Source organism: Neovison vison, chromosome 10 (assembly GCF_020171115.1).
Source record: "Neovison vison isolate M4711 chromosome 10, ASM_NN_V1, whole genome shotgun sequence".
Lineage (NCBI taxonomy): Eukaryota > Metazoa > Chordata > Mammalia > Carnivora > Mustelidae > Neogale > Neogale vison.
Genome location: NC_058100.1, coordinates 72,695,381 through 72,707,252, shown reverse-complemented (window position 1 = coordinate 72,707,252; position 11,872 = coordinate 72,695,381). Strand labels below are relative to the sequence as shown.

Sequence of the window (11,872 nt, the reverse complement as noted above, 5' to 3'; positions counted from 1 at the left end):
GCAATCTGATTGTGATATACTTTTGTTCCTGTATCTTGGGCTTCAGGTTTGCTGATATTTGTGGATCTGTGGATTTAAGTTAAACATTTTTTTTTTCTTTTTAAGTAGGCTCCTCACCCAGTGTGGGGCTTGAACTCATTACCCAGAGATCAAGAGTCGCATGCTCTACCAAATGAGCCAGCCAGGCGCCCCATATCTGTGGATTTATAATTTTCATCAAGTTGGAAAATTTTTTATCCATTAAGCTTTAAAATACTTCTTCTGCCTAACTCTTCCTTAACTTTCAGGGACTATGTATGTTGGGCCACTTGAGGTTGTCCCACATCTCACCATGTTTTGCTTATATTTTTTGGTGTTCTTTTTCCTTTTGTTTGTTTCATTTTGTACAGTTTCCATTGCAACATCTTCAAGTTCTCTAATCATTTTTCTGTTGTGTCTAATATGTTACTAATCCTGTTATCAATTGAATTGTGTCCCCCTCAAAGTTCAGATGTTGAAACCCTAACCCCCAGTATTACTTCGTTTGGTGATAGAGCCTTTGCAGAAGTAATTAAGGTAAAACGAGGCCATAAGGGTGGGGCCCTTATCTAATAGGACTGATATCCTTGTAAGAGGAAGGGAAGTTTGAAGTGTTTGCCTACAGAGAAAAGCCCATGTGAGGACAGAGCAAGAAGGTAGCCATCTGTTAGCTAAAGGAAGAGTCCTTGTTAGAAGCAAACTTTGATGGAAACTTGATCTTAAGCATTAGCCTTCAGAACTTTGAGAAAATAAACTTCTGTTGATTAAGCCGTCCTGCTTGTGGTTCTGTTGTGGAGGCCCTAACACATCAATACAAATACCATCCAGTGTATATTTCATCTCTAAAAGTTCTATGTGGGGGCATCTGGCTCAGTCAGTAAAGCACGAGATCCTTAATCTCGGGGTCATGAATCCAAGCCCCACGTTGGGTGTAAAGCTTACTTAAAATAATAATAATGATAATAATAATAAAATAAGAAACTTTTTTAAAAAATAAAAAAGTTATATGTGAATTTTATATGGATTTTAAAGACTTCTAAAAATTTTATTTGAGAGAGAGAGTGTGCCAGCTTGGGGAGGGGCAGGAAGAGGGACAAGTAGAGTCTGTGCTGGACACAGAGCTCCACACAGGGCTCAATCTCATGATCCTGAGATCATGAGCTGAGTCAAAATCAAGAGGTGGGTGCTTAACTGACTGAGCCTCCCAGGTACCCCAATTATATATGAATTTAAAAAAATACCTTCCATGTCTTTCAACATTCTCATAATTTCTTGTACTATTTTGAAATATATAGAATATATGCATATCATTTATGTCATTTCTTTTTTTTTTTTTTTTAAGGTTTTTCTTTATTTTACAGAGAGGGAGAGAGCACAAGCAGGGGGAGCAAAAGGCCGAGAGAGTGACAGGCAGAGGGAGAGGCAGGTAGAGGGAGAAGGAGAAGCAGGCTCCCTGCTGAGCAGAGAGACCAATGTAGGGCTGGAGCCAAGGACCCTGTGATTGTGAACCAAGCTGAAGGCAGACACCCAACCAACTGAGCCACCAGGCACCCCCCATTCATGTCATTTCTTTTTTTAAAAAAATATTTTATTTATTTATGTGACAGACAGCACAAAAAGGCAAAGTGGCAGGCAGAGGGAGAAGTAGGTTCTCCACTGAGCAGGGGGCCTGAAGCAGGGTTCCATCTCAGGACCCTGAGATCATGACGTGAGCCAAAGCAGCCACTTAACTGACTGAGCCACACAGGCGCCCCATGTGTCATTTCTGAATCTATTTCTTTCTTTCCTTAAGATTTATTTATTTGTCAGAGAGAGAGTGCACAAGAGAGCACCCACGCTTGTACACAGGGAGAGTGCCAGAAGGAGAAGCAGTCTCCCCACTAAGCAAGGAGCCCAATGTGGGACTCAATCCCAGGACCATGATTTCATGACTGAGCTGAAGGTAGACACTTAACCAACTGAGTCACCCAGGTGCCCCTCTGAATCTATTCTTATTATTTGATTTTTCTCTTCATTATGGGTTGTATTTTCCTGTGTACTTGCCGCCTAATAATTTTTTATTGGACAACAGACATTGTGAATCTTACATTCTTAGCTGATTTTTTTTTTTGTAGTCTAAATATGTAAACATTGTGTTTATTCTGGGCTGTTATTAAATCACTTGGAAACAGTTTGGTCCTTTCATGTGTTGCTTTTCAGCCTTGTTAGGTAAAATCAGAGCTGTGAGTTGTATTGGCCTTACTACTGAGGCAGTCCTTCTCAGAATTCTACAATAACCCTGTGTATTACAAGGTTGTTCCATTCTGATTGTTGGGAATATGAACTATTTTCAACCTTGTATATTTTCTGGGAGTTACTCTGCATCTTCTACCCAGTGGTTCTTTCACTGGTCTATGGCAGTTTTCTCATACCATGTGTTGATGAGTATTCAGCTGAAGACGGAAGGGAAATCCCTTCAGTCTCAGTCTTCAGTTTTTAGTATATCTCTGCAGCTCTTTCCTCTCTAACACTTTACCCTGTACATTATAGATGCCCTGATCTGTCCAATTTCTCATCTACACTCAACTCAAGGAGACCCTGGGCTGTGTTTCTATTCACTGTGCTGAAATCTAGAAGCTATCTCCAGCTATGTGGGTAGATGATTCATTTTCTTGTCTTCTTCTCCCTGGGACCACTTTTCCGCATTTTCTCTTGTCCAGTTTAGGAAATCCTTTCTTTCTTTTCTTTTCTTTTTTTTTCTAATTGAAGTATTATTGACATACAATGTTAATTGGTTTCAGATGTGCAACATAATGACTCAGGAAGTCTATATGTTATGCTCTGCTCACCATAGGTTTAGCTACCATCTGTCACATACAACACTATTATGATATCATTAACTATATTTCTATGTTGTACCTCTTATCTCCATAACTTACGCATTCCACAACTGGAATTTTTTTTTTTCTTTTTAGAGAGAGAGTGCGTGTGAACATGGGGGAGGAGTGGAGGGAGAGAGAATCTTAAGCAGTGTCCATGTTCAGCATGAAGCTCAACCTGGGGCTTGATCTCACAACACTGTGATCATGACCTGAATCAAAATCAGGAGTCAGACTTCTAACTGACTGAGCCACCCAGGTGCTCCATAACTGAAAATTTTCTTCTCCCACTCTCCTTCACCCATTTTGCCCATCCCCTCTAACATCCACCGCTTTGTTCTCTGTATTTATGGGTCTCCCCTCTGGAAATGTCCAGTTTGTTTTTTGTATTTATGGATGTTTTTCATTTTTAAAATTTTTAAAAGATTTTTAACTAATCTCTACACACAATGGTAGGACTTGAACTTACAATCCCAATATTGAAAGTTGTGTGCTCTACTGACTGAGCCAGTCACATGCCCCTTGTGTGTGTTTTTAGTCAATTAATCTGGCCCCTGCTATTTCCATGTTTAGAAGTGGAAGTCTCCCTAAAAGTGCTTAAGTACTTTGTCCTTCCATTTGAACAGGTGCAAAACATAGTAATATAGCATTAATGTGTGATTAGTGTGATGATCTTGAGATGTCAGCACCAGCAAAATTTCTTTGAATTATATTAGATGGTAAAGCTAGTAAATGTGTAAATCTGTGAAGGTGTGTTATATGCCCTTCTAGGTCAAAGCAAATAGCATCGGATGATCCTAACAAACTGATACTGATTTTTTAAAAATCTTTCGCAAGATCAATACATGCATATATACCAGGCAATATACCATTTCTAGAACAATAGCTGTTTGAAATCATTTTCTGACACATTTTATGACCCACAGTCATTCTCCAGGATCACAAACTAAATGAGGTACTTGAATGGGGGATATTTTAGATATCAACATCCTTGCACATACCAAGCTAGGAAGCAAGACTCAACAAATACCAAAAAAACCTTACTATTGTGTTGGCCACATTTTCTGATCATAATGAGATACAATTAGAAATCAATAATAAAAATATAACTTTTAGGGGTGCCTGGGTGGCTCAGTTGTTTAAGCACCTGACTCTTGATTTTGGCTCAGGTCATGATCTAAGGGATTGAGCCTTGCATTGGTCTCTGTGCTCAGCGAAGAGTCTCCCTGAGGTTCTCTTTCCTTCTCCTTCTCTTTCCTTCTCCCTCTGCCATGTCCCCCTGCCCCACTCTTTCTCTCTCTCTCTAAATAAATAAAGATTTTTAAAAAGTTTTATTATTTTTTTTAAAGATTTTATTCATTTATTTGACACACAGGGAGAGATCACAAGTAGGCAGAGAGGCAGGCAGAGAGAGAGGGGGGAAGCAGGCTCCCTGCTGAGCAGACAGTCCAATGCAGGGCTCGATCCCAGAACCCTGAGACCATGACCTGAGCTGAAGGCAGAGGCTTAACCCACTGAGCCACACAGAGCCCCCCTATAATTATTATTTTAAAAAATATTTTATTTATTTACCCAACAGAGAGAGGGAGCATGGGTAGGCAGAGTGGTAGGCAGAGGAAGAGGGAGAAGGAGGCTCCCCACTGAGCAGAGATCCCGATGTGGGGCTCAATCCCAGGACCCCGGATCACCACCCAAGCCTGACTGAGCCACTTGGGTGTCCGAAAAATATAAGTTTTAAATGCACACATTTGGAGAACTTAAAACACATCTCTATAGACTTCTGTGGAAAGAACAAGGTACATAGCTGGAATTAATAATTCAAGATAGTGAGTATTGTTTAATACATGATTACCACTTATGTAATCATATATTACATTCGTGTGTATATATTTGCAGGTATATATAAATATTATTTGGAAATATACCTCTAAAATTTAACACTGGGCATTTGTATTGGGGGAGAGTATAAACCATGTAGGTGGGATAGGTAGTAGGATGGAAAAATCACTGAATACCATTTCACATGTTTCATCTTTGATTTCCAGTGAAGGCTTTAGATGACTGCAGTCCTTGCTGACATTTTAAATGCTGCCCCAAGTGAGACCCTGAGCTAAAACCACTCACCTAAGCTACTCCCAGATTCTACAGAGACTACTTAAAGATAATAAATGTTTATAGCGTTCGGCTGTCAAGTTAGTAATTTGTTATGCAATAACTAGTACGCTAGTCCTCACAAAGATTTTGGTTAAATTTCTGTTGCCTGTGTGGTTAGAAAAGTTTTAAGTAGAAATTTGACAACTGAAGAAGCAAATACTTTCTCAGGAAGAGCGTATTTCCGCTGCCCTGCTTCGCTCTTTAGCTCACGCCTGTAGTGCTGGCAGGATGGGCAAGTGTCACCGTCTCCGTACTAATAGGAAGTTCTGCAGCCACTGATGAGATCAGAAGCACGTGATGAAGAGTGTAAGAAAGCCCATTTGGGCACAGTCCTGAAGGCCAACCCTTTTGGAGGCACTTCACAGGCAAAAGGAATTATGCTGGAAAAAGTAGGGGTTGAAGCCAAGCAGCCAAATTCTACCATCAGGAAGTGTGTCATGGTCCAGCTGATCAAGAATGGAAAAAAAAAAAAAAAAATCACAGTTTTTTTTTTTTTTAAGATTTTATTTATTTATTTGACAGACAGAGATCACAGGTAGGCAGAGAGGCAGGCAGAGAGAGAGAGGAGAAAGCAGGCTCCCCATTGAGCAGAAAGCCTGATGTGGGGCTTGATCCCAGGACCCTGGGATCATGACCTGAGCTGAAGGCAGAAGCTTTAACCCACTGATCCACCCAGGTGCCCCCAAATCACAGTTTTTGTACCCAGTGATGGTTGTTTGAATTTTATTGAGGAAAATAATGAGGTTCTGGTTGCTAGATTTGGTTGTAAAGGTCATGCTGTTGGTGACATTCCTGGAGTTTGCTTTAAGGTTGTCGAAGTAGCCACTGTCTCTCCTTTGGCATTACACAAGGGCAGGAAGGAAAGATCAAGATCGTAAGTTTTGATGGTGAAAGCATCCAATAATAAATATTCATAAACCAAAAAAAAAAAAAAAAGGAAGCGTTTAGTTTTAACGCAGGTCTCAAAGAACTTCTGAGGGTAAATTTCAAGGTAAGTAATAGTTCACACTGAGAATCACAAAACACCTACAAGCAAAAGATATCATGAGTGAGAGCCAGAAAACCAATAAGCAGCAGAAGCATACATGCAAAGACTTTATATACTGAATTTTTATCAATGAAAGAATCTTAAATGATTATGTTTAATATGCTTCAAGAAATAAAAGCAGGAAAAAGAAACTATGAGCAAGAAAAGAAACCATAATGAACAACCAAGTAGATTTTTTTAAAGAACAGAGTAGAACTTCTATAAATAAAAAATACATCATATTATTAAATAGTCAAGGACTGATTAAATAGTAGATTAGACACAGTTGAAAAGAGGACCAGGGCAATAAAAAATAGATCCAAAGAATTTATCCAGAATGCTATCCATGGATTCAAAGATAGAAAATATGAATGAAGGGTTAAGAGAAATGGAAGACAGAATGAAAAAGTCAAACCTATAGCTCAGTGGAGTTCCAGAAGAAGATAATGGAGAGATTGGGGATGAAGAAATATTTGGAGATAAAATGACTAGGAATTTTTCAGGGTTGTTGAGAGAGATTAATCCTTAGATCCAGAAAGTCCAACGAAGTCTCAAAGGAATAAATAAGATGAAATTTAACAGAAACATATTACAATTGAACTACAAATCAGAAAAGAACAAGAAATGATGTTAAATAGTAGAGTAAGGGATGCCTGGGTGGCTCAGTTGTTTAAGCGTCTGCCTTCAGCTCAGATCATGATCCCAGGGTCTTGGGATCAAGTCCTACATCATTGGACTCTTTGCTCAGTGGGGAGTCTGCTTCTCCCTCTGCCTTCCTCTGCCCTGCTTGTGTGCTCTTTCTCTCTGGCAAATAAATATATAAAATCTTTTAAAAAATTTAAAAAGCGGAGTAAGGTTAAAGAAAGCATATGAGAGGAAATAATACAAATAAAAAAAATTAATGAAATAGAGATAAAACGACACCACAGAGGGATCTCTAAAAACAAAGCAGGTGTTAAAATAGACAAAGTTATAACAAGATATATAATAAATAAGATTACAGGGGCACTTGGGTGACTCAGTTGTTAAGCATCTGCCTTCAGCTCAGGTCACCATCTCGGGGTCCTGGGGTTCAGTGCAGCATTGGGTCCCGGCTTCTCCGGAAGCCTGCTTCTTGCTCTGCCATTCCCCCTGCTTGTGTTCCCTCTCCGGTTCTCTCTCTCTCTCTGTCAAAGAAATAAATAAAATCTTTAAAATAATAAATAAATAAATAAATAAGACTACACATGGTTCTTTCTTCAAGATTTTATTTATTTATTTGACAGCGATCATAAGTAGGCAGAGAGAGAGGGGGAAGAAGGCTCCCTGCTGAGCAGAGGCCAATGGGAGGTCTCTGGGGGGTCCAGATCATGACCTGGGCCAAAAGCAGAGGCTTAACCCACTGAGCCACCCAGGTGCCCCTACATAGGGTTCTTTGAGGAAGATGCCATAGCAGCATAAGTGGAGGTTTAGAGCAGCCTATCCTGCTCCTGACTCGCCGCAGCTCGCTTGCACAGAGGAACAAGTCAGTTAGGAAGCCAGGCTGCTTTAACGACTCTGGGAAGGCGTCTAAAGACGCCTGGGGGGCTTAGTTGGTTAAGCATCTGCCATCCGCTTGCGGCATGATCCCAGGGTCTTGGGATAGAGCCCCACATTGGCTCCCTGCTCAGCAAAGAGCCTGTTTCTCCCTTTGCCTGCCGCTCTGCCTAATTGTGCACTCGCTCTACCTCTCTGTTAAATAAATAAACAGATAAATAAATAAGTAAAATCTTCAAAAAAGAGACAAAGAAAGAAACACACTGGAAAGACACTCGTGGATTCAGAGATGGTAATTCACCAAATTAGAATTACTCTAAGCAGCTGCAACGTAAAATCTTGGGAGAAAGTATGTGCTGACTTGGTCAGAGGCTCAAAGGAAAAGAATCTCAAAGCGAAAGGACCAGTTTGGATGCTTATCAAGACTCTGAGAATCACTGTAAGAAAAGCCTCTGTTGGTGAAGGTTCTAAGATTCAGGTTCGTTTTCAGATGAGGATCCACAAGCGACTCATTGATTTGCACAGTTGTTCTGAGATGGGGTGTGTGTGTGCTTGTGTGTGTGTGTGTGTTTAAAGATTTTTATTTATTTATTTGACAGAGAGAGAGAGACAGCGAGAGAGGGAACACAAGCAGGGGGAGTGGGAGAGGGAGAAGCAGACCTCCTGCAGAGCACGAAGCCCGATGTGGGGCTTGATCCCAGGACCCTGAGATTATGACCCGGTGGATGCTTAAGGACTGAGCCACACAGGCGCCCCCCTTCTGAGATTGTTAAGCAGATGACTTCCATCAGTATTGAGTCAGAAGTTGAGGCTGAAGTCACCAATGTAGATGCTTCAATCAACCTTTTAATAAATTCATTATCAATTGTTAAAAAAAAAAAAAAGATTGGGGCGCCTGGGTGGCTCAGTGGGTTAAAGCCTCTGCCTTCGGCTCATGTTATGATCCCAGGGTCCCAGAATCGAGTCCCGCATCTGGCTCTCTGCTCAGCAGGGAGCCTGCTTCCTTCTCTCTCTCTGCCTGCCTCTCTGCCTACTTGTGATCTCTTTGTCTGTCAAATAAATAAATAAAATCTTAAAAAAAAAAAAGATTACATATGAATAATACCAGGAATGGGAAGGGGAACATAATTCTCTTAAAGTCTTTAAACATTGTAGGGGTGCCTGGGTGGCTCAGTGGGTTAAAGCCTCTGCCTTTGGCTAGGGTCATGATTCCAGGGTCCTGGGATCGAGCCCTGCTTCGGGCTCTCTGCTCAGCAGGGAGCCTGCTTCCTCCTCTCTCTCTCTGCCTACTTCTCTGACTACTTGTGATTTCTGTCTGTCAAATAAATAAAATATTTTTAAAAAGTCTTTAAACATTATAGAAACTATTAAGAACTTTATGTCAATAAATCAGTAAACTTAAGCAAAATGGAGTGTAATAGAATATACTTGGCTTCACGTAAGAGAATACCTGTTTGATAGTTTTTTGAGCAATAAGACATTTATTTATTTATAATAAATTTTATTTATTTTTGTTTGACAGACAGATCACAAGTAGGCAGAGAGGCAGGCAGACAGAGAGAGAGGGGGAAGCAGGCTCCTTGCTGAGCAGAGAGCCCAATGCAGGGCTTGATCCCAGGAACCTGAGACCATGACCTGAGCTAAGGCAGAGGCTTAACCCACTGAGCCACCCAGGCGCTCCAGAGCAATAAGACATTTAATTAAAATATAGACGGATCTGGGCAGACAGACAAATGCTTTCATGTAGGTTTGGAACTAATTATTTTTCATACAACTTCTTTTTTACTTTTTTTTTTTAAAGATTTTATTCATTTATTTGAGAGAGAGAGAGAGAGAGAGAGAGAGACAGAGGGCATGAACAGGTGGAGAGGCAGAGGGAGAGGGAGAAGCAGGCTCCCTGACGAGCAGAGAGCCCAATGCAGGGCTTGATTCCAGAACCCTGAGATCATGACCTGAGCTGCAGGCAGACGCTCAACCATCTGAGCCACCCAGGCGCCCCAACTTTTTTTTTTTTTTTTAGTAAAACATTATATAAAGAAAAGTGCCCAGGTCAAGTATATATCTCAATATAGTTTTTTCATGAAGTGAACACATCCAAGTAGCCATCACCCAGATCAAAATAGGGGACATTCCTATAAAACAGAAGCCTCCTGTGGCAGTAATTATTTAAAGCTTAACCCTCAAAAGTTCTTTCAGTCCATGTGGATTCAATTGTCTTGTATTTTTTTTTTAAGATTTTATTTATTTATTTGACAGAGATCACAAGTAGGTAGAGAGGCAGGCAGAGAGAGAGGAAGGGAAGCAGGCTCCCTGCCAAGCAGAGAGCCTGATGTGGGGCTCGATCCCAGGACTCTGGGATCATGACCTGAGCTGAAAGTGGAGGCTTTAACCCACTGAGCCACCCAGGGGCCTCTGGCTTGTATATTAAAAGCACACACATTTTCCTGCCCCCGCCAAATCCTAACAGAGCTATGAAGTGAAATGTTCGTTGGCCCCTAAAATTCACATTCTGGCCTCAGCTATGCCTGCTAACTGCGTTCTCTAGATCCACCAGTGTGCACGGAGGTTTCCAGGAGGTCTGTGCGTGTAGACTGAGACCAGGGCCACAGTGGAAGTCTGGGGATGCAGCAGTCGCCTACACCCTGAGGCCACTGCAGCAGCTTTGCCAAAGGGTCTTGCTAGGGACCACATCTTTGCTTAAGGTCCCATGTGTGCAGCCTTGCTCTATAGAAGTATAAGCTGTAATATCCTGACGTAAGCTGTAGTCACCTGCCAAGATCAGAACAGGAGGTGCCTTATGACTCTTGCAGAAGTTAAAAGTTTTATCTGCACAACTCAGAACTTACCTGGCTTTAACATAACCTCTTAAACTGTCCCAGTCAAAACCTATTAAGCATACTCTAAAGTCTAAAGCTCAAAGATACTTACTCCACTTCACAAATGTCTCTTCTGTAGAAATTTTGTCACCCAGAAATTAAATCCCTATTTATTTCCCAATGTTCACACCCAGCATTTCAGATGTTGGGGTCTTTTGAAGTAATGTCAGCCTGTTTATTCCAGAGGCAAGGCCTGCCCCTGCATCTCTTATAGTATGGAACACAATAAAAATCAGAAGATTCTACTCTTTCCCAGCAAGGCAGCTTCCTAGATGAAGGGATATCTATGCCTATTTTCCCAAACTTATCACTTAGGTAACCCCCCTGCTCCTCCTTCCACGGAAGCTAAGAGTGAAGGAGAAGAGAGAGGCCAGGAAAATTATCCTAGTGAACCTCTCCTCACAGTGAAGGAACACCAAGTGATGGAGAAAAGTACTCTCCCCAAACCAACTGGTTCAAAGTATCAGAAAACCATGTATTAGGGGCGCCTGGGTGGCTCAGTTGTTAAGCCTCTGCCTTCAGTTCAGGTCATGATCCCAGGGTTCTGGGATCGAGCCCCTCATCGGGCTCTCTGCTCAGCAGAGAGCCTGCTTCCCTTCCTCTCTCTCTGCCTACTTGTGATCTCTGTCTGTCAAATAAATAAAAAATAAAATCTTAAAAAAACCAAAAAACAAAAAAACATGCATTGGAAGTGAGGAGTCAATTTCATCTTAGCAGGACAAAATTCCTCTAGGAGAATGTGTACCAGACCCAGGGAAGGGAGTCAGGACTTGTGCACCTGACTTGCCAAAAAGCTAGAGCTCTGACAAGGTGCTCAGAAAATCTAGAAGCAAGCAGTAGTGGAGGCAAGGAAATTCCACGCTTCCTACTGTCTGAAAATAGCTGGGTCTTTATTAGGATATAAGAAGTCATATTCTTTACAGAAAGGGAGCAAAAGGTCATAAAGAGGAAACAAAGGAGATGAAAGGACAGAACATGAAATACAAAGCCACAAGAGAGATGAAAAGGGAGTTGTGTAAGATATGGGAGAGCTACAGGAAGTCGATGCATTAATATGCAACAAAAAGAGGCAAAGAACTCACATTATAGACAATGCAATAAATGATGTAAAGGACAAATATGAGAAAGTACCTTAAAATGTGGAGGAAAAGGAGAAAGGATGAAATAATAAGAGAAAAGATGATAGCAATAGAGAACAAAGAACAGACTGATTAAAAAAAAAAGTTTTATTTATTTAAGTAATCTCTACACCCAACATGAGGCTCAAACTCATGACCCTGAGGTCAAGAGTCACATGCTACACAGACTGAGCCAGCCAGGCAACCTCACAAAGAACAGATTTAAATCAAGGATCACTGCTGCTCTGGGGCGCCTGGCGGGCTCAGTTGGTGGAGCACGTGATTCTTGCTCTCAGGGGGTGTGAG

General features: G+C 41.2%; 1 protein-coding gene and 1 pseudogene across 1 annotated transcript; both read left to right on the top strand.

The window, feature by feature from the left end:
- Nucleotides 1-5,258: 5,258 nt before the first annotated feature.
- LOC122918189 lies at nucleotides 5,259-5,908 on the top strand (annotated as a pseudogene).
- Nucleotides 5,909-6,233: 325 nt separating this feature from the next.
- On the top strand, nucleotides 6,234-10,162 carry LOC122918005 (40S ribosomal protein S20-like). The gene is made up of 4 exons (XM_044266151.1): nucleotides 6,234-6,245; nucleotides 7,817-8,112; nucleotides 8,322-8,439; nucleotides 10,118-10,162. Exons 1-4 carry the CDS (start codon nucleotides 6,234-6,236, stop codon nucleotides 10,160-10,162), a joined length of 471 nt encoding a protein of 156 aa, XP_044122086.1.
- The last annotated feature ends 1,710 nt before the right edge of the window (nucleotides 10,163-11,872 follow it).